This window comes from Geospiza fortis, unplaced genomic scaffold (genome assembly GCF_000277835.1).
Source record: "Geospiza fortis unplaced genomic scaffold, GeoFor_1.0 scaffold138, whole genome shotgun sequence".
Taxonomy (NCBI): Eukaryota; Metazoa; Chordata; class Aves; order Passeriformes; family Thraupidae; genus Geospiza; species Geospiza fortis.
The window spans coordinates 9,233,851-9,260,642 of record NW_005054307.1 but is presented as its reverse complement, the minus strand read 5'-3'; the positions used below and the strand labels follow the sequence as shown (position 1 = coordinate 9,260,642).

Below are 26,792 nucleotides of genomic sequence, written 5' to 3'. Positions count from 1 at the left end.
TTGTGTTGTTAGACCTGTTTTTGAAATAAATAAATCAGCCTTCCTGTATAACTGTGTGCTGCAGATTGTGAGTGTATATACATACACACATCCTTTGAGTTAGGTGGGCTGGGTTTTTTTTTTTCAGAGTCTTAGTGTGAAGAGGGGCAAAAAAAGTAAAGAGCAATTTTGATTTAGAACATACGCTCAGCGAAGCAGAAAGAATACCTTACTTTTGTATTGCGGAATGTTAATTCCCCAAATCTCAGGACATGTTGAAATTATGTGAACTTTAAAATTAAATCTATAGTGATTTAGAGAAGTGAATGTCAAAATAAGTCATAACTTGAAGAGACACTGAATATGTTGCTAAAAATTGGTATTTATAGATTTCCTACAGCTGTTAAATTTGAGAAGGAAAGATGAGGAGTATCGTAGAAAATGTTTTAAATTTATTGGACTAGTTCCTTTAAAGTAGTGATTAACTGTTAAATATTGGAATTTTTCTTAGCACCTCCTTTGTAGACGTGAGAACAGAATAAATTAAAAATGAACAAAGAGGAGATATCCCTGCATGAAATACATATTTTCTTAATTTCAAGAAAGTATCTGTAAACTTGATTTTTGAATGAGTTTCAGGGAAGTGATAACAACTGGTACTCTCAAGGAAACTTCTGAATCGGTGCTGTCATTTTTAGTGTGATTAGATGTGCCTTGTGTTTTCAGTTTAACTTAGCATACATGTGTATGTGCATAGCATACATCAACCTTTTATCTGCTAATTATAGAATCTATAAGGTTGGAAAAGTCTTCTAAGATCATCAAGTCCAATCATTAACCAAGCACTACCATGTTCATCAGAAAACCATGTTCCCAAGTGCTAGCACTATATTCATTCTGGGCACAACGTATAATAGAGCACATTTTACTCTTTTACAAGTTGATTATTGGTCACATATATCTCCTTTTTCGTTTGCATCCCAGCAAATTTCCCAGCACATCCTGGTAATGCAACGTGTCTGTATAAGAGTAGCATCTGTATGATTTGGGTATTTAGAAAGGCCTTCCTCCTGCTTCTCCTGTAAGCATTGTTTGCACACAGTGGATCACTTTCCAGACATACAGCTGTTTGTTTAAACCAATATAATAATAGTTTATAATGCTTGCTTAATGCATAGATTAAGTAGCCTACAAAATATTCATGTTGCTGTCTGTGCCAAGGAAGCAGAGCACGCCACTGGAATGTTTTCAGTTCTAAATATCTGCTTGTCAGTGGGAAAGTGGCCATATTTGTCCAACTGAAAACACCAGCAGCCCTGTGTGATAGTGTTACTTCTAAGTAGATGTGTGTTTTGTAACACAAATATGAGAAACAGACAAGGTAAAATGAAAGAATTTAGGGGATTCTTTGCTGAGGGAAAGAACTTGAGCAGAGTGCTGTTTACAGCTATAAATATCTAGAACAGGCTTATGCCAGAGTACAAGCAATAAGTATTTTATGTTGTCAAATGGACAAACTAGTAAATAATGTCAGCATTTGCCAGAATCTTACATGCTCTGACTGGGCTCTTTTAGGTAGGCCATATGTGTAATATAAAGTTTACTTATTTGAAGATACATTTAACATTACGTGGGATTTTTGATTTAGCAGAATGATAAAAAATATACCCAAATCACAATGCCAATGTAATTTGTACTTTGTTAATATGAAATACGTTAACAACAATAATAATTCAGATGCTACACCAATATGGGGTACATGTTCTTGGTCTCTGTAATAAGCTCACCATCATGATGCTGGCCATCACTAGCTGCTGAGAAGGAATACATGGATTGAAATCAGCCCACAACTATCTCTGATCTTATTTTTTATGTAGCTCATTGTTCAATTCTTACACGCTTTGCTGGTCTGAGGCATGTATATATGCCTTCCCTGTGCTAGTTTGGGAGACATTCTCAATTTTTTAATGAACTTGGAGAAATATTTGATCCACTCAGCGGTGGTCTAGTCAGTTGATTCACTCAAATGACATAGCTGTTCATCTAACACAAAGGCCACCCTGAGGTACCATTTGTGTTGAGACACAGTCAGCTCTGTTTGCAATAGCTGTGGTCAGTCCCAGCCTGCCTTATGTCCTGAGCTTCAGGGCACATAGCCCTTGCCGATCTCCTCTCAGCCTTCCTCTGCCATTTATTGGCCAGTCACAGCATGTTACATCAAGATTGATCTCTAAATAGAACGATAATTCAGTGATCTGTTTGATGAGCTGTGATTCATTGGTTTTTAGCATTTTGATTTGTGAACCCCAGGAGTCCTTCAGCAGAGTGTTATGCCTTTCAGACACCCCCCTTAGGCAATTATATATACTACCTAAACAAACAGGCTGCTCCCAAGTTACTTTCACCCATTCCCAAAGCCTGGTTTGTGGACCTCCAAACCTTCATTTCTAGCTACAGTGGTACTCATGTGTTTATGATAAGCAGCTCTGGAAATCAGAGCTGCAAGGAGACCAAGAAATACAGAGATGTTCCCCAGTGCTCTTCCCATCTTGGAAGGCAAGATAAGGTGTGTGAGCAGCATGTCAAACCCTCAGTGCCACATTGAGGTTTTTATATACAGTGAGTCTAAGAAAGATGAATGTTGCCAGTGTAACTGTACCTTTCCATTATGATTGTGAATTTGTGGAAGAGCCAATAACTTCTGATCTACATAATTGACTTCCACTGTAGGGGAATAGAAAGTAATTTTTCAAAATTCACAGTTTCAATCTGATTAGAATTATTTTTCTCATGAAATCATAATGGCCCTTAAAAATAATCCCCTGCCAAGAATTTAGATCACCATGGCTATTACAGTAATTTAAAGTGACGTAGGTTTTGGTTGCTGAGTCAGTTATGTATGCTCTGAATGTATATGCAGTCATCATAGCTGAAGTATAGGCAGTACAGCAGCCTGGTTCAAAAATATTAATTGAAAAATTAATTGACTTGGATCAGAAGGCTTCTTCTATGTGCCTGAGATTGGATGAAGGAGAAAACAAAGTGTAGTGATGAATGACCATGTGTTAAGCTGGGGTTGCTTTACAGTGTTAGGATAAAGGGAACTGTAACAGGTCCTATTTTATTTAAAGTTTTTTTATTATCTAGAAGAAGACCTAGATCACAGGTTAATTAAATAGGTCATAGGTTAATTAAATGTTTAAGCTATTCCAAATGAGGAAATAGAAATATTATTTTGAACAGAAAAATCTCAAAAACTTGGAAATAATTAATTTTGGAGGATAGGAAAATTTCAATATAGACAAGTTGGGTGGCATTTAATGTTGGTGCTATTGTGACAGAAGTCACAGGAAGTGTCATGTAGAGATGTTAATAAAAGGAAACTTTTTAGGGTTGGGAGGAAACAACAGTAACCTCCTCCATCCACCCAGTCACAAATACCAACTGACTGTAGAGGTTTTTGGGTGTTCAAGAGCTGTTGTAAACACTCTGTAATGCCTGTGCAAAAGTCCATACTGCTTCATACCAGCCCTTTCCTGGCATTGTTAAAAGCATCCTGTAGTCATAGTGCCAGGAGATTTTACTGCTTGGTGCCAGTATGCAATGGTAGAGGTTGGAAAGTTATTGGGGAATCAGTATGGGATTTGGAATTAATACAGAATAAAGATTTGCTACAACTGTACATGCCAAATATTGATCTTAAGCTTGCCTAGGTCAGGAGATGGGCAGGTACCCTTCCAAAGGGGGGCAACAGAGCTGACTGAGATGCCTGTGAACCAGCAGGGGTGGTCCCAAATCCTTTCTTTTCCTCTGCCAGTGTTTGCCTTGGCCACCACTCTCCACCCCCACACCTACCTGTTCTGCTGATTTTGGCATGTGGGGCTGTGTTGCTTCAGCAGTTCAGCCTGATAAGCTGGCATTGAGACGCTGAGTTTGTTAGGCTGGATCAGTGCTGGGTTACTAAATGCAACCAAAGCTGCAGCAGCTCCAAGGAGAAGTGGGGTAACCCAAGAGAAGGAGCAAGAGTCCACAGCCAGGCCAAAGAGATGGGGAGGGAAAGGATGCTCCTGGTTTTGCTATGGAGTAGCTGAACAGTAGTGCTGCACTCTTCATCACTGCAGAGCTCTCTGCTCAGGCTGGCTGGGTTGGAGGATTGAGATGGTTACCATGTGTAGCTTCACCTACGATTTCATTTTCCTGTCTGCCAGCTGGCGATAACCTCTCCAAGGAATAAAATGATTATAAATCGACTGGCGAGTTATTTGAAGAAAGGGTACGTGCAAGTGCCTGGATAAAATTTCAGAGCAATAGTTCACCTCTCTCTGTGCATGAGGTTATATCAGTGGATTACTGAGATGAAAGTGGAAGTTTGCACTGCAGGCTGCAATGGGAATGTAGAGAGGCCCTTGAGATGGGTTTGTTTGAATTGTTACAGTGGTTTGTTTAAAAACAAACAACCCAAGTAAAAATACCCTCTTCCAAAGTGATATCTAGCTTTGCTTTCACAACAGGCTTTGGAAATTAGACATTAAACCTAAGATTAAAGCTGCTGAAAATGAAGGGAAAACAAGTGCATGTCTCCTCACTGCCCCATTGAACATACATAGGATTGCTTGAATATAGAATACATCTGTTTTAAACTGCTTTCATCAGATGCATACTTTTATTAATAGACTTAGGATAACATTGTTCTGAGAAAATGTAACACGTGCCTTTGTGGCTCAGCAAATCCAAACTTTCCCTTTCTGCCCTCCCCCAAACTAGACTGATGGTGCAGTAGGTATAAAGTTGGCTTAAAATCCCAAGCGGCTGAGCTCAGTGTGGTGCTATCCTCAGAGCTGATGTCACAAAATCAGCTGGGGTCTTGAGTCAGGGGAGAACTCTAATGCTGAGCAACTGGAAAATATCAGTGCACTAACTTCTTATTCCATATTGATCCCCAAACAGAGTTTCAAAGAATTCTATTACAAAAAAAAAAGAGAGGGGTTTAAGTAGGGATTACTTTTTCATGTCTTGTAAAGAATACATTATGTGTGTGGCAAACTAGAGCTTTGAAACTCGACTTCCATCTGCACTCCATGACAGTATTTTATTTAATTCCATGTCTAAGAGACAAGGTTTGGAAATGAAATTAGTTTGTGTCATGCACAGTTCCTGTAGAGATCAAAGGCAGACCTGTTAATGCAACTATTGCTATTCATGAGTTTCATAGCCATGTGAGTTTCAAGTTAATTATAAATGCTTGTTTAATCACTTAACAATAGGGTATCAGAGTCTCATCTGGGCATAATGCATATGCTCCCACTTTTTTTAATTAACGCAAATTCCTACCTTTTTCCCAAGAAATTAATTTTGGTGGTAATGCTCTAGGCTCTAGCAGGTCAGGATATGTAAATCTTCTTTTACATGTTGGACTGTTGCATGATGGATGTCTTTATTTTATTATCCTGTAACTGCTCCTCCCTCCCCTTTGAATACAGGGGTTGTATAGCAGCCTGGTTTTCATTGTATGTGGCATAAATTGCTCTAGTTCATATAGTAGAATTCCTTTTGTGACATGTTACCAAAAATTGTGTGCATTATCCCTAGGACATAATGCATAGTGAGATTAATGTATTTATCATTTTAGTTTATGAACACTTTGTTTAATGGATTTTAAACCTGAAGAGGTAAGTAGGGCACCTGTCTGACCTTCGTATCACAGACAACTGTGCTGTATTTGAAGACTGAGGATTAAGACTAATTATTTTAGTTAAGATAAACGATTTCAATCCCCTGGAAATTAAATTCTTGTGCTCTAGCCACAGTGCCAGCAATGCCTGAGGCACTTGGAGCAGCAAGGATTGTTAGATGAGAAATACAGATGAATCAACTTGAGCTGCGGAGAAGGCTGAGAAGCCTCAAGTGCTACCCGGGTGTAGCTTCCTCCACAATCCTGGATCCTGATTGTCCTCAGAGATGAGGTGAGCAGAATGCTCTGATCAGGCACCATGTGGGGGCTTCTCTGAGTTAGCCAAGAGTGTAATATGCAGTTGTCATTGCACTCTGCTATTTCTGAGGAAGAGCAAGAGAGAGGAATAAAAGAAAAGCTCAGAAATCCATCAGTTGTGCCTTTTAGGAAGAAAGTTCCTTCTTGGCTTCTGAGGTGTGGGGTTAATTACAGTCATCACACTGCAAGTACCCAATGTGTGGAGGACCCTACTGATAGTCATCCCCTGGACCTCTAAACTACAAAGTGTTCAGCAAATTCAAATTGCAGTGCTAAAAAGCACCAGAACCAACCACTTGGGCTGGCTTCCTGAGTGTTCTCGAATCAAACATTAATTCTCTTAACTCTTAGCATTGATTGTAAGCCTTAATTAAACACCTAGAACTAAAATTACAGCTGTTAACCCAATGTTTTTTTCTCACATCCAGAGTGAGTCTACTATCTAGTAAGCTGTTCTCTTGTTGCCAAGAAATGACACCTGAATTTGCTTAGGTTCAGTGTACAGCTGTTGGCTGTCTCTGTCACCAAGACTAAAGGTCCTCAGCTGACTTGATCTTCTGCAGTTTCATTGTTATGCATGGTGATCCAGCCTTCTCTTGCAGGAAGAGGAGGTCATGCTCTTCAGATGGCCAGTCCCAAGGCTGCTTCACTGTCCCCTGGGTTTTTTGGTGTCTCTCCTCTGAACCCCTCTGCTTTCTAAATCCCTTCTGAACCAGGATATGTTGTGTAGTCCTTACTGGATTTCTGACTAGTGTAGTAAGGAGCTTTTTTCTGGATGCCAGGGACTGCAACAGCCTTGCTATCAATTCCCCAATCACTGAACAGGCACTGAGCAGACCTCCTGTGTTCCATCCTCTGCATCGTTGGGTTCCCTGGAAACCAGGTCTGGACACTCAGCCCAGCTGAAACCTGAGTCACCTGTGGTGAAGAGGAGAGCTGTGTAGCACTACTGATTTTCCTGTAATGAGGGCCAGAGCCAGTTCTGAGTAGAGGATGTCATCATCTTCACTCCAAATCTTGTTCAAGCATGTGTAGTTTGCTATTTGAGGTGCTACTTGAGAACTTACTTTCAGCTGACAACATTAGTGAAGATCAGAGCCTGTGTGCTCCTAGAGAGATGTTACATTCATGTTTCCTTTTCTTCATACAAACTTAGTGTGCTGCTATTTTGAAGTGTGATTGTCAGTAGAGCCTTCTTGATGTAGCGCATTAGGAAGATACAATATGTAAATGATACAGTTGGCATCTGTGGCTAAAGCACAGGGAACACTCCTTTTCTAGGAAAATGTTTTCCTTTAGATAAATGAAAATCCTATTGTTTGGCTGAGGATTGACCTCACACATGGGCAAAAGGTTAAGAGACAGAAAGGCTTATCCATTTGGCACGTAGGATTCAAAGCTAGGCATGTTGCCAGTAAGCTCAATCAGAGCAGAGGACACAATTTTACGTAAAGTTCATAATGGCTTTTTTTAAATGAGCAGGAAGCTTTCTTTTTCTAATCAAAACCTAGATAATTTAAATATCTCTTTCTTTGGTAATATCCTGACATTGTCCATGGAAAAGGGACCCCCAAAGGAAAAGCTAAGTGATTACAGCTGCCTTTGTCAGCCTGCTCCCAAAAGAGATCATCTGTCCAGCACACGTCAGTGGGAGTCTGCCTGACAGAGGGGTGTGTGCACAGAAACCAAATTGCAGGCTTGGGATCTAAATAGGATTGTGATCTTTGATTTTCAGTCTGTGTCATAACTTTTCTCTGTTTATTCCAGTATGTGGAACCTGACAGTTTGCCTTTGCTCAGGTCACTCAGGGATTTATTTTCTCTGTTATGTTACTGACTTTAAAAGAAAAAAAAAATCCAACAAACAAACAAACAAACAAAACCCCAAACCACCTAAAACCAGTGCTTTTCACTTTTCAAGAGTTCAGTTACAGAAGACAGCAGTGATGACAGCCATTCCCAAAAAGGAAACCATTCCCAAACTGAGAGTTCACAGTGATGTAAAGAGCAATTGTGAGTATAAGAAGGGGTTACAAGTGAAGAAATGGTTTTCTTAAGGTTAATTGTATTTCAGGAGAGGCAGTAGGGTTCATAGAGCAGATGGCACAGGAAGGATTGCTCAGAGAAAGTTTAAACTTAGTAAAATCTCAAAAATCAGATTAAGAAGACAGATGGGATTCTGGATTGGAATGCTACCATTTAGGGATTTTTTCGTCTTTTTTTTGACTTTCCCAAATTATAACCTTGAAGATGCTGGAGGTTTTTATACAGCTTACAATAAATTTAGTACTACGAAACTGGGAGGGTGCTGCACTTAAGCAGCTGTTTTCACAATAACTGGTAGTCTTGGTTTGCAACTACTGTTTGAAGAACAAGTTGGAGGTTTAGTGTTTAAAAGAGGACAAAGGACTATAAGAGAACAGATTTACACTAGACTTTCTTGAGCATACCTATACATCAGCATTGATATTTTTGTGGAATTTACCCCTGCATTTGCTGGTTTTATTTTCTCTTTTCATACTTACCTTTCTTTTCCCACTTAGCTTTGGGATTCTTGAAGCAGAATTGAAAGGCTGCACTGTTTAACATCTGCAAATGGGCCATTCCTACCTGCACTTATAGACAGGGAGACACAGGCTTTTTGCCCTTCCAGAAAGGGTGTTTCTTCCTGTGGTTTATCTCCTGGAAATGACAGTAATCCTAAGTGGTTCTTGTTTTGGACCTGAATCTTTTCTGTAAGAATATAATGGCAGGACACACACTGGTGGTGCAGACAAGTGACTCTGGCTCTGTGCCTGTGCCCACCAGTGCTAGCAGCCAGCAGGGAAGTACTTGCCAGACAGATGAGGTCTGAAAAAACCACATTCACACCACAGCAGTCAGGAGCCAGGTGCACCAGACAGGGCTATGGCTCAAGCATAGCCTGTCCTGACGGTGGCTGACTTGTCTGGGGAAGTGGGAGAGACCACAGCTGCCCTGGATGAGTCCCTCAGCCCAGGGTCTATCACCTCAGCCATCTCTGCTTTGCTCTTAAATGAGGAAGCATCAGCACTCTTCACCTTTATGTCCCATTTCTCCAGGACCTCACTAGTAGTGCAGAAAAAACTCCTCCAGAACTTAGCAAATACTTCTGCTATACATACAATAGTGTGAGAATGAAGCAGGCTTGGCTTCCCTCATCTTTTGCAGTGCTTTCAGTTCTCTGCCTTCATCTGCAACGGTGCTTCTTCTCTGAGTTCATGTGTCTTTAATTCTGTGTGAACTTCTTGCCGTGGTAGGCTGCAAAACTCAGGAATAATGTACCTGCTTTATACCCACTGTTTGCTGAGAGTTCCAACTATAAAAAGATTGCCAGATATTTTAAATACTCTATTCCTTAGTTTAAAGTAAGTCTTCTAAACCACTTCTAATTGATTTCATCCAGTATACCTAGTCTTCAATCTAAAAGACTTCCCTGTTAATTAGAGATCAGCCTGATCTTGATCACTTGTTGTCCTTACTCTGCTGTCTTATTTCCCTTCTCCAGTTGCCCTGATGCTCAAGAAGTGTCTGAATATATTCTAGCAATTCTGAAACTTACTGTCTCTTTTTATAGGTTTTTCTCATCACGTCACTGCTTGAGAGGATGTTTTCTTCAACAATTTCTTTCCAGTATTAAGCTTTTAATCATTCAGTTGCTGTGGAAATTACAGTGATAACGTAGGTTTAGTGTTCGTGACTTCACTGCTGCGTTAGATAAGAAAAAGGAGCTGTCGCGTGGGAGAAGGCCCTGAATTAAGCAAGTTGTACACATTTCACATGTTTGTCAGGGAAGATAACACATGAAAAGGAATTAGGGTTGTTCAGGCTGCTAGGGTTTTCTCTATCTGCTCAGGAAAAAACATGTTAAATATCAAAAAGGAGAAAACAAGCCCAATGTCTGATCTAGGGACTGTGTGGTTTGGAACAGCAGTTCCAGTCTGCTGCCTTTCAGGACATCAGTATTCTGTCTTGGGTGATTGCCTTTGTCATTTCTGTTTAGAAGAAGGATTTTGGAAGCCCCTGTCCTTCCTTATCAGAAAGAGAGAGGGATGCAGAAAGAGAGAAGCATGCAGACAGAAGCCCATACATAGCTATGGAGTGGGAGATGAAGAAATTTCCTATTGGACATACCCATGGCTAACTCTCTGATTTGGGAAGAGAAAGATGGATTTGTGAATACAGGAATTTTTTTTTTTTCCCTGTGATCAATTTTAGTAGTAGTCTCTCTTCTAGAATTTTTAATGTATATAAGGAATTAAATTGATGTGATCCTTCTGTTGTTTTCTTACCCTCTTCCTTAATTAGTATTTAATATTCCAGAGCTCCCTGGTTCCTTATATGTGGTTGTTTTTAGAGAAGGCTGAACTACCATGTTACTGAAATTGCTAACAGCAATGTTCAGTTTGTCCTGTTCTCTTGCTTTTTCTTTAATGTACCACCCACTATTCTTAACCTCATCTATTCTTGCATTCTTTGCTAGGAAATTCAAAGTGAGACATGCTAAGAGCACAGCTATCTGGCTTTGGATCTAAGCATATCCCTCCACTTTGAAAATTAAAACTTACACTGTTTGTTGTCCTCATGTTTGTAAATACATGAATATATGTTTTTTCCTTCATTGATTAATGATGATGTGGCTGCCTTTCACATACACATTTCACAAGTTGCTTGGTAGTCAAGGCAAGGTTTCTAAGGAGGCACTCTGTACTGGACATTAGAGTATGTGGACACTGCTTTTCAATGTACATTGCTTCCTTTGACTACTAAATGCAAAACTGGGAAGAAGTCCAGAATCTTTAATAGCTGGAATATATTTCATGCTGATCCCATCTAAATTGGCATCCTCCATTGCCAAGTTCTAAAGCAATGGCTGAGATGATGATGAATTTCTCTAATGGGGTTTTTGTTCAGGGCTGCTTGATATTGGTGTTTTCAGTACTGTAGGATTCAGGGAGGAGGTCTCTGCTTATGAAAGGGCCCAAGATACTGATCTTTCTGGCTGAAATGCCCTTAGGAGAGATGTGCTGATACTTTTGTATTAGGTCCTCATGTCCTTTTAAACTTCTAGGTTGTTACAGTGTGTTTCTCCCCGTACTCGGTTGTGTCATTCCACTATTGAAACTCACCACAAAGATTTTGTTAAATTCTGTGTTTTCTTCTTGGTGTCATGTCTGGCTGACTCAGGGCTTAAACCAAAATAAGTTCTTATAAGGCATTAGTAATGGAACAGAACTGTACCACCAGTACTGTTCTGTAGAAATCAGTGTCATGTTTTTGAATGTATATGAACAGGAGGTCATGCCCTCTTTCCTGGGCATCACATGCAGAAAAGTTTACACATGGAGTGGGAGGAGAAGATCTTGCTTGTGAGAGGCTGAAGCTTCCTGACACAAAAATGGAGTTTGAAAAATACCATGTACTACCTTAGGGAATGGAGTAAGCTGAGATAGGGAACTTCATGCAAGAACAACAGAATTTCCAGATATTAGGATGGGAATGAGAGAAAGGGAGCTTTGGAGAGAAAAGAGAGAGGGAAGTGTTCATTTAAGAGGAAGAGGCCAACTGGAAGTGAAAAGAACCCAAGGAATGTCTTAATGGAAGCATTGCTGTCTTGGACCCAGCATTCTTTTCAACACAGCATTGGATTTAAGTCATAGTTATTGCAGAAAGGCAACAGCTGCTGCTCTAGAGCACGAGGCAATTGAACTATTGTAGGCACAGAAAAATAATCATAGATACAGAAGAATGCCTTCCAGAGGGACTGTCTTGCACAAGCCACTCCATTTTATGTAACAAAAGCCTGGTGACACAATGCATGGTTTAGTCATAGGAGTGCCCAGAGTGGACAAATATTGTACATCTGGAAACATTTAAACTAGTAATTATTTTCTGGAAAAATGGCAAATTAGTCAAGAAAAATGTAGTCCATTGTGTTGGCTTCAGACTGCATATCTGCAGGATTATGATTCTCCTGACTGCCTCAATCATCACTTCTTTGCTTCTCACCATTACTGTGTGGGGACAGGTGATACAGTAGTGTCATGGCTGCTGCTGTCACTGCCAGCACTCTGCATCTCACCTGGCTGTCCTGTGCTTTGAGGACATGGACATGATCCTGTGGGACTTCTCCACCTTGGTTAGACATCACCAGGGAAGTCCTGTGGCAGCTGGGGCAGTCTCTCCCACCAGAGCTGAAAATATCCATCTGTAGCACAGCCTGCTCTATTGCCCACTTTCTTCCTGGGCTTCTGTCACAGCAGATTTCTGCCATTCCATTGCTACACAGAGAGAATTGCTTTGGGAAGGAGTGAGGAGCATACCCCACTGGCAGCCTTTCCCTGTCCCCACTGCTGCTGGAGAGGATTGGCTGGAGCAGAGGCATGGTGAGGCAGGGACCTTACAGAGAGTTTCCATGCCCCGCTGTCCATGACTAACACAGGATGTTTGATGCACACATTTAGAGTTGCCACAGTACAGCAGTACTCTGTGACTGACATGTTGCCCCTCAAAGGGAGAGTTGCCTGCCCTGGAGATGTGCTGCCCAGCTGCATGGGGGTCACAGGAGGCATGTGGAAGATAGATGCCTCCACAGTTGAAATTAGCTGTTGGGCAATAATTCAGGACCTGGTCTGGCTTGTAGCAGACTCTGCAGTGTCTCTGAAGAGTGACTGCCTGAGATGGAGAGCTTCAGGCCAATATAAGAGGTCATATATGGCACCAAAATGTCAGAGCTGGTGTGTCAGCATGTTCTAACTGCTGCCTCCCACAGAAGCTTTTCAGACAATAATCGCTGTGCTTGTTTGTCATTACAGAAGTAACGCTGAAGGTCCATGTAAGCGATGCCAGCACCCATCAGCCAGTAACTGAAGCCTTCATTGAGATTTTTACTAACCAGATCTCCATTGCATCTGGAACCTCAGGAGCAGATGGCACTGCCTTCCTCAAGTTTCAGTATAAGTTGGGCAATCAGCTGATAGTGACTGCTAGTAAACATGCATATGTGCCAAATTCTGCACCATGGAAACCTGTAAGATTGCCTGGTAAGAGATCTTTATTTTTCTTCTGAGGTAAGATATTGCATCTAAAGGAAGCTACACGGTTTTGTATTATGTGTTTTAATGCTTGAGATCCTGGGTGGGGAGAGAAACATCTGCACATTTCAAAAATAGTAACATTTCTTCCTCAGTTAAACTGCAGCCTCAAGGCTGAGTGGAGATTCACTCTCCTTCTGAAGGTCCTCAATACAGTGCTACATCAGTTTTCAAACTGTTGGTGCTCCTACAGTTCCATAGAAAATAGAAATCTATTCCAGATATTTTTCTTTATGGGAACTCTGTCTCCAAGAACCTTGTTTCAGCAGTTGTGGTGTATTCTTGCTCCTCTTCCAAGGTGTAGCAACAACTGTTGCACCATAGGCTGTAGTGTACAAAAACGTTCTGTCTTTTAGTTCTTAGCCATGTCAATAAAATAGTTTTAATCTGCAGTTATATTGTCCAGATGTAAGTATTTTTACTAACTTAATTAGCATGGCTTTCCTTCTTCCACAGGCAAACAAGTATAACAATAATACTTACATGTTAATTTTTATCAGAATGCCTCAGAACCTTACATTAGTTGTATGAGAGGAAAAATTGAGTCATGAAGCCTATTTCTGACTGCTAAAAAGAACAGATTGAGGGTGGCTTTCAAACCTTGAGATGTAACATCTATATGAAGATCATATCCCAAGTTTCATCTGCCTTTCTTGTAATCCTCAGCTACAATTAGGGTCCATGTAATTTAGGAATGGTCTCAGGCTTGTATTATACTCAAATCACACCTAAATAACACAAACCTCAGGTTTGATAATTAGCCTGGGCCAAAGCCACAGGAGGTTTTAAGTGCACTAATATTTAAATAGTGTATATGTTCCCAGGGCAGTGTTGAATTCCATGCCTTGGCTCCATTTTATTTATTAATATCAACATAGCCAGAAGGGCTGCGTGACTTGCTGCGAGGTCGAGTAGCAAATGTATTTTCAGAAGGGGAAAGGAACATGAATCTCTTCAGAATTATGCTTCAGGCATTTCAATGTGCTGTTTACTTACCTGCTTTCACTTGCTTCAGATAAGATAAGAGTGCCTTCTTCTACATTTTCTATACTGTATTCCACCTTGTTTTTCAGCTACTTAATGGAGCTAACAGCAAAGACTAAGTCAAGCTCTTTGGGGTGTGGTGAAAGAATAAGAAGCAACTGAAAAGAGTTGCAGCCAAGAGAGTTTCAAATAAGTAAAAGGCAACAATTCATTGCAGTAGCAGCTGTCACAGCTGGTCTGTGCTGAGCAATTAATTCTGTTATAAATAAGAAACCCAGCCAGGTTTTATAAACCAGCCACTGGGTTGACACACAGGGACTTCAACCAATCACCAATGGACTATGATCAAATTGCCCCACAAACTTCCTAAGCTGCAGACATCTCACTGGTCAGGAAACTGGAAGGTGTTAAGAGCAGACCAAAGAGCATTATAGACTGGGATGTTTCAAACCTGCCATATAAATCTGGGTTCAAACAATAAAGGTCTTGCTATTGCCACAGGGACCTTGGGGGTGTGTGTCTGTCTGTCCCAACCCACCCCTCCACAATACAAGCAGCAAAATTGGAATAGGTGGAGTAGAAAGGTTGTGAAATGTCCACTTATAAAGACATTCAGAACTCAACTGGGCAACTCCTGCTTGGTGGAAGAAATGACGTCCAGAGGTCCCTTCCAGCCATAATTGTTCTGTGACTCTGTTTAGAAATTTCCTTTGAGTTTTCTTCTCTTTAAATAAGATGAAATGCAGCTTTCTCAGCATACTTCATGTGATTTTAAAGGATGAAAGTATGCAAAAACTGTGCCTTGTGTCTTGTCTCTTTCTGACTTATACCCTAGGTCTTTTGAATGAGATGTCCTCTTCTGTAGCCTGGAGTTTGTTTGGTTAGTTTTTTGCTTGTTGTTTTTCTTAAATACTGATTTTGAGGGAAGGGAATGAAACAGGGCATTTTTGTTTTAGTAAATCATTGAAGTTAAAAAGCAGTAATTGTATAGGTTCTTTTCATGGCTGAAATGTGAGCTTAGCTCTGAAAGTAGATTTGTTTCACCTCTGATCGTCCCCCACTGAAACTGGTAGATAGTTTGCCATTGATTTAATTGGAAATAGAGTCCTTTACTTTGCTTCCTGTACCTTGAACTTATTCCTTTCTTTGATTAAAGAAACAAGTTACAACTTGATATGCCCCATGTAGATTTAAAAGGGTTGTTCTTTGAATTAGTCCTGAAAAGGTACATGACATACAAGTTAAGATATTTAGGCTTTTATATTTTGTATTGACTAAGACACCTATAGACTTTAAAAACTTTCTAAGAACTGCTTGTATTTAAATGCCTATCATGCTTTTAACTAGCACAGAATAGAACTTTGGGAAAATGTGCAAGTTGTTTTGTTGTTATTTTTAAGCTGGTTTGAATGATGGGAAACAGGCAGCATATCTCAATCTTGGTTCTGCAGTGTGCAGTCTGGGCACACCCATACAACTGCATCCTCATTTCCCAGAAATGCTTGTTAGCAGTCCTAGGAGCTGTCCCCCACAGAGCAGATCCCCCACTCTGAGAAGCATTCCACCCAGGGCAGTGTTTAAGCTGCCATCCTGTGTGCTGTGGTAAATGAACTAGGGCCATATTTACCTCAAATGGGAAAATGGTAACCATGAGCAGGGAGTAGGTTTGAAAGCTAAGGGTGGTGATGTGCTGTAGCAGAACTTGGCCAAAGGATCAGGATTCCTCCATCACAGGCAATGTGCATTAGTAATGGTGTTATGCTGAAAAGCTGTGCAGCCACTGAACTTGTGATTCTGTTGTAGTAGCTTCAAGGAGCAAACATTGAGGGTTTTCTGTTCTTATAATTTGGCAGAAATTAACTTCCCTTATATTAACGAAAATAATTACTACCTCTTTACTGCTTAAGCAGAAGGATTATTTATTTGCATAGTGATAAATGGTAGGAGGAAAAGATTTAAGATCTCTTCTTTCATTAAAATATTTATCAGCAGTGCCATGACTCCACTTATTAACAGTTCATAAATTTAACATCACTTGAGTTGTTGAAGTGTTCATGATGGAAGATGTGTTCATCTGTCTGCTCTTAACTACGCTTAGATTTTTCTTTGTAAAAAATTTGGAAGAGAATATTTGTGACTGGTAATCCTTATTTAAAAGGACACTTCTTTTGGAGCAGTGTGTGCAATGAAGAGAGGGAGCTGCTGAGACAGCACAGTTCAGAATTCCTTGGTAGAGGCGGTGTCATGGTTTTACTCCAGTCATCAACTAAGTACCACCCATCTGCTTCGTCCCCCCCCAGCCTCTGTGGGGTGGGGAGGAGAATCATAGAAAGCTAAAAACTCTGGGTTGAGATAAGAACAGTATAATACTTGAAATAAAGTAAAATTTTATAATAATAATAAGAATGAGACTTAACAAAAAGAGTGGGAAGTAAAACCCAGTTAAAGCAAAATGATGCACAATACAATTGCCCAGCCCATCCCTCAGCAGCAGTTGACCCCTGCCAGACAACTCCCCCCAGTTTATAAACTGGCCATGACATTCTACGGTATGAAATTTCCCTTTGGTTAGTCTGGGTCAACTGTCCTGGCTGTGCTCCCTCCCAGCTTCTTCTGAAGCTTCTCACTGACAATGTATGGAAAACTGCAAAGTCCTTGACTGAGGGTAAGCACTACCCAGCAGCACCCACTCCATCAGTGTGTTATTGACATTATCATATCATCAGTGTGTTATTGGCATTATTGTCATCCTGAATCCAAAACACTGCCCTGTACCAGCAGCAGAGAACAAAACAGCTGCATCCTGGCTGAAACCAGTACAGTCAGTCAAAGAAAACTGTGGTATTCACTGTGGTGAAATACAGCAGAGGATGATGGTTATGGTATTTCTGGGAGAGGAGAGCTCATCTGGAATTGTTTACCTGTAAAATAAGGTTAAAAACTGGGAAAGCAGAGTATAGTATTTCAGGACTTGTCCTTGGCATAGCCATTCAGGGAAATGTGTGTCCAGCTCTGGATCCATGCTTCAAGAAGAATGTTTAAACTGTGGACTTTTATCAGGGGTGATTAAAAGATTGGAAAATGCAGTTTACAGGGAAAGACTTGGAAGTGCTTAATTTATTTTGTTCATTAGCAAGAAAGTTCAGGGGTAATTTGATCATAGTCCATCAATACCCTCATAGAGAACAGGAAACGGGTAAGAGAGAATTCTTCTGTCTAGCAGGCCTGTATAAAAAGAAGATCAAATGGCTGGAAATCGAACCTCTATAAATTTTGATGGGTAAAGAGGCCCATTGTTTAACTGCCCTCATAATTATTTATTAGAACATTGATGCTGTGGTGTGTTCTTCACACTGGACACTGTAAAATAAAACTGGAGTTTTTCTAACAACATGTTTTCAAGTTTTGGTACAGCTATTGAATCTGCAGCAATAATTAATTCAGGGAAGGCTGTAGTTATACAGGAATAAGGCTGGATCATCACTGTCATCCTTCTGGCTCTAAAAGCTGTGTCTTTCTGTCATTCTCATGCTGAGAAAGGATTGCGCAGAAAAGCCCAAGGGAAGTTTAGAGGTTATATATTCGTTATAGTCTGGCACATATGGAAGAAGATGTTGGCATGGTTGATTGTATTGAGCTCCCCAGGGTGTCTAAATTATATTAGCTTTCTTCATACAAATTAAGTTATTGGAGTAAAGACAAATTTTGTAATTGTGTGGCCTTAGTGCTACTTGCACTAGGCTTTATTACTTATGTTGCCTAATGTGTAGATCTGTTTCACATTTGGGCATTGGAAAGAAAATGCCCAGCTGTACTTGCAATAACATTATATGAATTTTTTTTATTTTAATGTTCATATATCTTGTTATCATCTTTTACATGGAAGCTATTTTCAATGTGTTTCTCCTAGTTTTTTCTCCTATCTTTTTTCTCCTTTCTCCCATACTTCTCCCAAACACTAAAATTTCTGATCTTTAAAAGGACAATATATTTCTTCAAGCAGAAATAGTATAGTCTTCCTGTTGGTAGCTAACATCTGTATGGTCTCTTGGATTAATTAATGTGTATTAATTAAGAGGAAATTCATAAAATTCCAGAAAATCAGAAGTGTTTGTGTTGTTTTTCTGTTGACTGTTTCTGAGAATGCCTTCCTCAGCTTGCATTTACTTCAGACTAGGACGAGTACTCTCCAGGTATAGGATGCTGCCTAGTTATTACTAGTAATTAATAGTAACAAGTTATTACCAAAAATAACTAGTCTGCATTAGTCTTCTCTTCTTCCATCTTTGAAAGCCACATGTGGACTGCAGGCAGTCATGCTGTTTTCATAGCTGCAGGAGGCAGGTGGGCTCTGTGGCTAATTCCTTCCATATTTTGGGTCTTCTGGATCTGAAGAACTTGGCATGAAATTATATCCTGTTTTCCACCCTGCAAAGATGTATGTGCATACTGACACAGCCCCCTGCAAGGACTGTCAGTACCCAGAGGGAAGAGAGGTCCTTGCATGTAGACTTCTTGCAGCAAATGCCATTTATCTGTCCCCTTTCACATCACTGGTAGGATGACAGTAGTTCTGCTATAAATAGCACTTCCCTGGTGTAGGTGGTGATTCAGTACATGCTGCATTTTAAAGCAAATTGTTCTGACTTAATCATCATACTTTGCCTTTCTGTATAACTTACGTAAGCATCTCAAAGTATTTAAACTTAAATTTCATTAAAATATTCCTGAGGTAAGAAGTATAGCTGTTGCACAGAAAAATAACTCAGCCAGACTGAGTTAGCATTCAGTTCTCTTTATGTATTTCTTGTCTTTCTGTGGGGCTGGGAATTGCTGCATGTAAGGCATGAAACCCTGCTTTACACTGCACTCTCCAGTGCTTTGAGCTACCATGTGTGACGTGCAGGAGTCAAAGCATAGGACATTTTGTTTAGTTCAGTAGTTACTCTGGCAATTTAACTGTTTGGTTCAGAAAATGCATGTGGTTTCTGTCATGTATACAATATGATTTTAATAGTTTGGGTGGCCTGCTTTTGCAAAAACATGAAAAAAGTGAGTGCTGTTGTTATTGGATTATGTTATAAGAATTTAAATATGTGCCACTTAAACCACTTCTCTCCCACAGTGTTCTCTTCACTGAGCCTTGGCCTTCTTCCTGAACGCTCAGCTACTCTGATGGTCTATGATGATGTAGTCCAGATAGTCTCAGGATTTCAAGGTATGCTGGCTTTGGGAAGTCAGAATTGAAATTTGAGGGACACTAAAGAAAAAGTCTGACAGCCCAGTGCTTTCTGAACTCTGTCCTGTGAGTGAGACTGGTATTCTCTGGGGAGTTCTGAGTTCCCTGAGGAATGCTTCTCTGTGGGATTGTTTTACCAAATTAATAGCTGAATTCATCCCTGACTGCTGTGACTAGGGAATTCAAGTTACACGGTAATAAATGAGTTTGGACTTTATTGTGCCATTTGAGAGCTAGAGATTAAATTTCTTACACTATCTGTTGGATGTTTTTTCATCTAGCCTCATTTAACCATCCTTGGAGGAGACATATTCTGGTGTTCTTAATATCTAAGATTTTTCTCTGGTTTTATTTTTTTTCTTGCTTCCTAGCATGAATGACTTAGATGTTTAGGGCATAGAAAAACTGAAAATTTCTTGTATCTGCATTGTTGTATACCCTGTATAAACTTGCTTTTCCTGGGGACCCCTTGTCAGACTGCCTGCAAACCTAAGTCCTACGCATTGAAACCCACTGTATTAGAAAAATAAAGTTTAAAAAACCTTTTAGTAAGGCCAAACACAGATGTTAAAGTAACTGTAGTATCAGTTAGATGAACAGTGTTTTCTGAACTGCACAGTGAAGAATAAAATGTTCATTTGACTTAGGGGTCTGACATAAATTAGTCCAATTGATGTGCTGGCTGAGGTAACTCTGTTAATAAAAGAACAGGGGATTTTAAAGACACTTTGAACCAGAACATAGGCATATCCTTCCTCTGGGCACTCTTATTGTGCATAAATGGTGTCTTATTCACAATAAGTCTTATGCTTGCCATCATTTTAAACTGTAGCGTATAGTTTATAAACAAGGAAATAGTGCCCTCAATAGTATTCCAAGATAACCTTGTTTTATCTGAGAGAATATAATACAATTAGGCCTTCCTGACATATTTTTTAGTTAGAAGCCATCTGACACAATAGGCTTTTCATTAGTAATAGCAGTAGATATGGCTGGAGCTGAAAATGCATTAAACAAATTAGGTAGCTGATGGAATGCTCAGAAGGAGCTGGAGAGAGCTGCTGTACATATATTCTGCAGTTTGAGAGCTGGACATTGTCTAATGGGGTAAATTAGATGGATGGTGAACTGTGTTAAAACACACAAGGGATTCCATTAGGCAAGACATGAAACATTGTTTACCAACAGTATTCCATTGTCATGCTGTATTAAATACTCTTATTCTTATGCAAATGTGCTAATATTATGCAATTAACAGAAAAAGAAAAGTATTTTCATGTTCACAGCTTCCTTCAAAAAAACAGGGGATGCTAAAGGTCTAGAGGGACATTTAAAAGCTGAGTGAGACTCATACATATTTTCAACATAATCTTCTTTTCCTTCAGTGAATTGATCCAGTGTGTTAACAATATATGTGAATTAGAATAATTTTACTGCTTCTTCTGGGGTAGCAGAAAAAAAGGATAAAGGAAGAAAGGGGTACCTGGAGTATGCTTAGGATTGGGATTTGAACTTGCAGTCTTGCCCAGTAAAATCTATTTTATGGGTCCAGTCCTCATTTCTTTTCTTGGGATTTCTCTTGTGATGAAGCCTAAAAGAAAGACATTGTTTTAGTATTTGAATGGAGCCTCTCTAGTCTCCATCCAAAATCCTTGTGACCTAGTTTTTCTCTGTTATTTCTCTAATTTACTTCCCAGTAACCTCACACTATTTCAAAAGAGCTGATCAGGAGTTACCTTAGTGCAAAAATGAGAGCAAACCAGAACTCATTAAACCAGGAACAGAGTGGGAACACTGGTGTTTGAAGCACCAGTCAAAGAGAAAGAAAGGCCTGTCTTGGTACACTAAGTTACCAATTGCATTTGAATAATTAATCAAGCAAGCAATGTATTATGCAGTTGAGAAGTTTGTCTGAGTTGATGCAGGCAGCTTCATTTTCAGGATGGCATTACAATCCACTGTCAGTAATTGTGAGGGATGGGGCTTGCCAGCCACTGGGTCACTGCAGTTATTTAATGCCAGCACAGTGATGGCTGAACTTCAGTGTGTACTGAATGGAAGCTGTATGGGGACTCTGTCTGTCTCTGACCCATGAGCAATCAGAGCATGAACTGGTGAGACTTCAGATGTTACTGCACATAGATTAAACCTCAAATGCTGGTGTAGTGCCACATGTCACATACGCAGCGTGACAAGAGGTGCCTTACAGGGACTCCTTGAGGTTACTTCCTCAGGAGTGTACTGGCAAACTGGAGGTGACAGCATTTAAATCTGGCTGATGTGTTGACAAGAGGCTGAAGGTAAGATCAGTGCTCGACAGTCTTTACCTCATGGCACATATCATGTGGGAAGAGCTCACATGCACATTTTACACTCGAATATGCTTGGGTTTTATAAGTAAAAACTGGATTTTATAAGTAAAAAATAGGTATCTTCAGTAATAGAAGCAATACTAATAACCCACTCCCAGTCATAAGTGATGACTTGTTGAACAATTCTCGTAAGAGTCTGGTCAGCACAAGTTTCTACCATTTCCAATTTCCTTAATAAATCTGTACCCAGACATATGCCCCAAAATCCGCTATGGCCTCTGATAAAGGAGAGCATTGGATTATCTTCCAGCAAGGTGGTGACAGAAGGTGAAAGCCTTGGTAGCTGCTTCCCTCACAAGCCTTCCTCTGGAAGCTCTCAGTCTTCTGCCCCTTTGGAGTCTCTTGCCAGGTGTGGGAGACCCAACTGAGGAATTGAGGGGAGAGTCAGCGTGACTGGCAGGTTTTTGGTGAATAATCAATATGGAGGAATTTGTTTTTCTAGGGTGTGAATTAACTACTCTGCACTGATTTATTAAATGTCTGTGTATGCACTGTCACAGAGGAGGCTGTTTCTTCACCCTCAAAGCTTATAGCTGAGTTCATTATTGTGCAGGTTTTCTGCCAGGTTTTGGGCTCAGCCATAAGAAGGCTTTGTACTGCTAGTAGGATTGAAGGAACTGAGGTTGGCTTTCTGAGTCCTCCTTATCTGGTTAAAATTTGGCAGCTCATGGATCCCTCAGTGCTAAAATCCAGCAATTTTTTTTTAATAGAAAACCCATAAACTACTCTATATTGCAGACTCAACAACAGTTACTTGGTTTCTAATTTTTGCTTAGTTTGTATCTTTGGAAATAAAACACCAGTTCTTGGCAACTTGGATAATGCATCTTAACCAGAGATTTAGACAGCAGAAAATCCTAAAATTTTACATTGAACTATTGGTGATAATCCTAAGGCCAGTTTCTTTGTTGTGGGTGGTTTTTTCCCTGTGTTTTTACTGTGGATATGTATACCCATGGGCTGTAGGAGCCCACTCAGCAGTGCAGTCAGAGGGTTCCAAAGTGCCTGAGCACATCAGTCCCTGAGGCACAGCAAACTGCTACTTGCACAGCACACAGGAGATAAATCCTGCCTGAGTTTGTTGCAGTCAATTTAGTTAATCTTTTATATAGTTTTCCATTTAGGCTTAGAAATCAGATAAAGAAGATTTTTTCCTATTTCATACAGGTGTTGTTTATTGACTTTTTTAAACACTTAAGGATACTGCCGGTCTTGAGAGCCTGCTGTAAACACTAAAAGGTTCCAGAAATTAAAAAATAAAAGCAATTTCATAGCTTTTTCTTGCAGAATTACGAAAGAAATGACAGCTAAACAGCAATCATCTCTTTGGAGGTGCTTACTCCCGTACACAGGCATTTTTCTTAGCCAATACAACATTTTGTTCTGTTGAGTTTTGTTTTCTCACAGCTAGAACTCTTGCTGGAAAATTATCCAAGAAAGATTCCAGTCTCTAGGTTAATGACACTGGCAGTTACAAAGCTTAGGAGGAATCAAGCTCGTTATTCTTTCTCACAGTGAAGCTACATGTAACCTAAAAGTGCTGCCAGAGACTAATGGGGGAAAAGATGCAAAATTGTTTTGAGTTGACATCTTTGAATCACATAGTCCAATGTGAATTAAGAAGAAAACTGCTTGCCTCTTGATTTTCTGCTGTGTGGGAAGTGTTCTGTGTGTATTCAAAATGAGCTCTGGAGAATACAATAGCTTTTGATTTAAAAATTAATTTGCATGTTGTGCACACAAACTTGCAGATGGAGTCTTGCTGTGTGTTGCTAAACAGTATTAATGGTGAGTATCCTTTGAAAAAGACTATTGACTTTATAAGCTGGGATTTAAATGAGACATGAAATGCTATAGTACATGAAACAGTCTTAAATCACGTTGCAGCAAAGACCCTTCAATTAGCACCTAGGGAGCTTGAAAGAAATGCTAACACTGTACAAAGCAGAGAATAAGAGAGAACTCTTACATGCCAAGTAATCTGGTTCTATTTAGATGTGTTCTTCGCATGGGAAATTATGGAAAATCTTTTCACCCAAGGTTGTCAAGTGAATCTTTTCGTCCAGTGATTTCAGTATTGACCAGTCTCAGTTCTAGAGTTAGTTTTCATGGCCAAAGCTTTACAGAATTTACATAACTTAACTGAGACTACAGGTAGAACTGTCTCTTAGAAAATAATTTTGAAAAGTATAAACTACATTTATTTTGCTATTTCAGAGAAGAAAAAATTTGAACAAATATGGTGAACTGGATGCTTTTGTAAGCTTTTGCATACCCTACCTCTGAACTTAGTTTTAGTTTCAGTTACACTAATAAAAAGAGGCATGCAATGAAAGTGGAGGAGAAACAACATAGCCAGAAAAGCTTCTGACAGTAGGTGCCTCCACAATTTTGCTCTGGAATTCCTGTGGAGAAATGATGGCAACTGCAAAATAAATGTGAAAATACTGGTTTTCTGACTTTCATAATGGCCTTCTGATATCTCTGTCCTTCTCAAGCTACTGCAATTTATAATAAAAACAATGTAAAATTGCTTCCATGAATATGAACACCTAAATGTTCTGCCCACTTTGGATATAAAGTCACTTTTAATATTTTTAGGTGCACGGACTCAGCCACAAGTTCACTTTCAGAGAAGATCTGTGAAATTGCCAGAGAACACTAGCTACAGTGATTTGACAGCATATCTGACTGCAGCCAGTTCACCCTGGGAAGTGGACAGTTTCCCTTATTTGCAGGGATTAGATGGAAATGGAACAGGTAACCCACTACTTTGGTTTTGCTCTGATTTCATATTGGTCCAGGGCTTGGCTTTTGATCCTATAATTTTTTCCATTCCCCATTCCAACAAACATTCTTTCAAATTTGGGTGACACGACATTTTCAACTGCCCTGCCAATATGCTGTTGTAGTGAGCAAGAGGGCAAGGTCTCCTATCCCTTAAATGGGGCCACTGAATAGCAAGAAAACTCCTTGGCCTTGGGAGTCAGAGAAGTTGGTCACACTTTTAGTTCAGAGCTGAGTGTCCAAATGCACTTCATGTGCACATAAAAGATGGTAACTAGTGTGAAGGAACAAGAGAGAATTTAACCTGAAGATGCAATAAAATTCTTAATCTTTTTTCTTAAAAATAAATAAAATGCCTACATATCAAAAATTTAATACTGTGTTGTTTCAATGGCTTTGTGGATACTATTGAATGTAGCTAAAATGTGCAAATTCATCTAGCACCAAAGAGAAAACAATGAATATTCATAGTAGAAACATAATCACTGTTAAATTCAAAGTTGTAATACACTTTTATGACTGCGACTGCCTGCTAGTCTTTTTCCACTTTCATTCAGTCTTCAGTGAAATAATTGGTGTTTCATAGGAAAGAGAAGAATAGCAGAATAAAGAGCAGAAGCCTTCAAATTCTTAAAAGGCTGGTGTCAAAAGGAGAGTGATTTGTTTTCTGTGCCTGTAATGGGTTAGAGAGATATCAGTAGCCATGCAGTGTAGCAGGAGAGATTCAGACTAGTGATTAGGAGAACCTTGCTATAGTGAGGATAGTTTAAGCTGTAGAATTACTTGTTTGAGGTGTTGGACAGAGTTAGACAGTCACCTGTGAGGATGGCAGAGGCATAGCTGAGCCTGCTTTGAAGCAGCCTGAATATCCCCTTGAGGTCTCTCCCTGCTGTTTCTCAGGATGCATTTACTTGTGATGTGTTGACCTAAGTGACTTTGAATGCTAGGTCATGTGTGTAAACGGTAGCTTGCTGGCTTCCCCCTTCCTCCCTTTGTACAAATCTGCACATCTCCTTATCTACAACCAGAAATGTGTCTGCAACCTTACTCCAATCCTTCTGTCTGCTCCAGTGAGTACATCTTATCCAATCTCATTCTACCTCCCTCTCATTTTCCTCTTCTCATCTTCAACCTTCAGTTTTCTCTGACTTTTCATACTCAGACATGATCAAAACCTCTTTATCTTTTTTTAAATGAAGGAATGCATTTGATCATCCTCATTTGTCTACTTCCTCATCTCCTTTCTTTTTATCTGTAAACCAACTGAACAAACTGCTGGCAATGTGTGTGGGATTGCTCTTTCCTAAATCTTTCTTAAGTACTCAGCAACCCAACTTCCATTCTTGCATTTATTTAGTGATCACAGGTCTTACCAAGGCTTCAGATGATCCCATCTCATGGGAACTGCACAACCAGGGTATTGTCTTTCTCCTGTTTTACCTCCTAGCCCCCTTTAAAGCAGATTAATGCAGCCTTAGGTTTTTCAGTCTTCTGCATTCTTGTGTGACAGAAACTTTTCTGCTTGAGCACAAAGACCCTGGATTTGACTTTTAGTTTTCAGGTAAAACTGTGTTGCAAAAGATCAAAATGTCTAGCAGAGAAATGGTGTTTAAGAGACTGAGAAGAGTCGTGTTTTCTGAATACTGTGGTATTCAGTGTGGTGTAAAACACACTGCAAATGCAATGTATTTTATTATGCAGTGTAGTAGAAGTGAAATGTCCTCTGTCTCTAGTAGAAGCCTCTCCTGATGTGGAAACATGTAACTTTAAAATCCTGAAGTTGGATTGACATCCTTTTCTACATCTGCAAGTGATATGGTGATGGAAAATTTTTGGCCTGGAAAACTTTTGAAAGCATAAAAAATGAGGTCAACACCTGCTGAAGATTTTTAAATATTTTTGTTCTCAAGAGAAAAAGAATATTTACAAATTTTAGAATTCTAAAAAAACTTAGCATTGATTTGCATGGGAAATTTTGGAATTCTGCAGAACACTGTCTTTTCCCCCTCTCCCTTCTCTCCTTCCTCCACAATTCTCTGTTTTTCCACAGTTTATTTACATGTCTATAGCATTTTGGTGAGGTCACTCCATTTAGACCCCTCAGTATTTGTCCATAAAAATTTGAAGAATTTCACTGCAAGTAGTGACAAGCCTGTATGATGTTAGCTTATTGTTCATATTAATCACCAGTTAGAGAGCAGGAGGTTGGTTTCACAAAATCTTGTCCTTTTAACCCAACTAAACAAAACTTTCCATCATCTGCCTCAATGGACCAAGCTGGCTGATAACCATTACTCCTCTTGCTTTTAGTGGCTGCTTGTTTCTTTATAA

At 39.7% G+C, this 26,792-nt stretch overlaps 1 protein-coding gene across 1 annotated transcript in view; it reads left to right on the top strand.

Moving 5' to 3' along the window:
- Positions 1-12,787: 12,787 nt before the first annotated feature.
- FAM171A1 (family with sequence similarity 171 member A1) overlaps positions 12,788-26,792 on the top strand; it is a gene marked incomplete at its 5' end in the record, with an annotated part of 37,325 nt that continues 23,320 nt past the window's right edge. The window contains 3 exons of the mRNA XM_031066829.1: positions 12,788-13,028; positions 19,189-19,281; positions 24,276-24,434. Coding sequence (XP_030922689.1) covers positions 12,788-13,028; positions 19,189-19,281; positions 24,276-24,434 — 493 coding nt within the window. The remainder of the gene's footprint in view (positions 13,029-19,188; positions 19,282-24,275; positions 24,435-26,792) is intronic.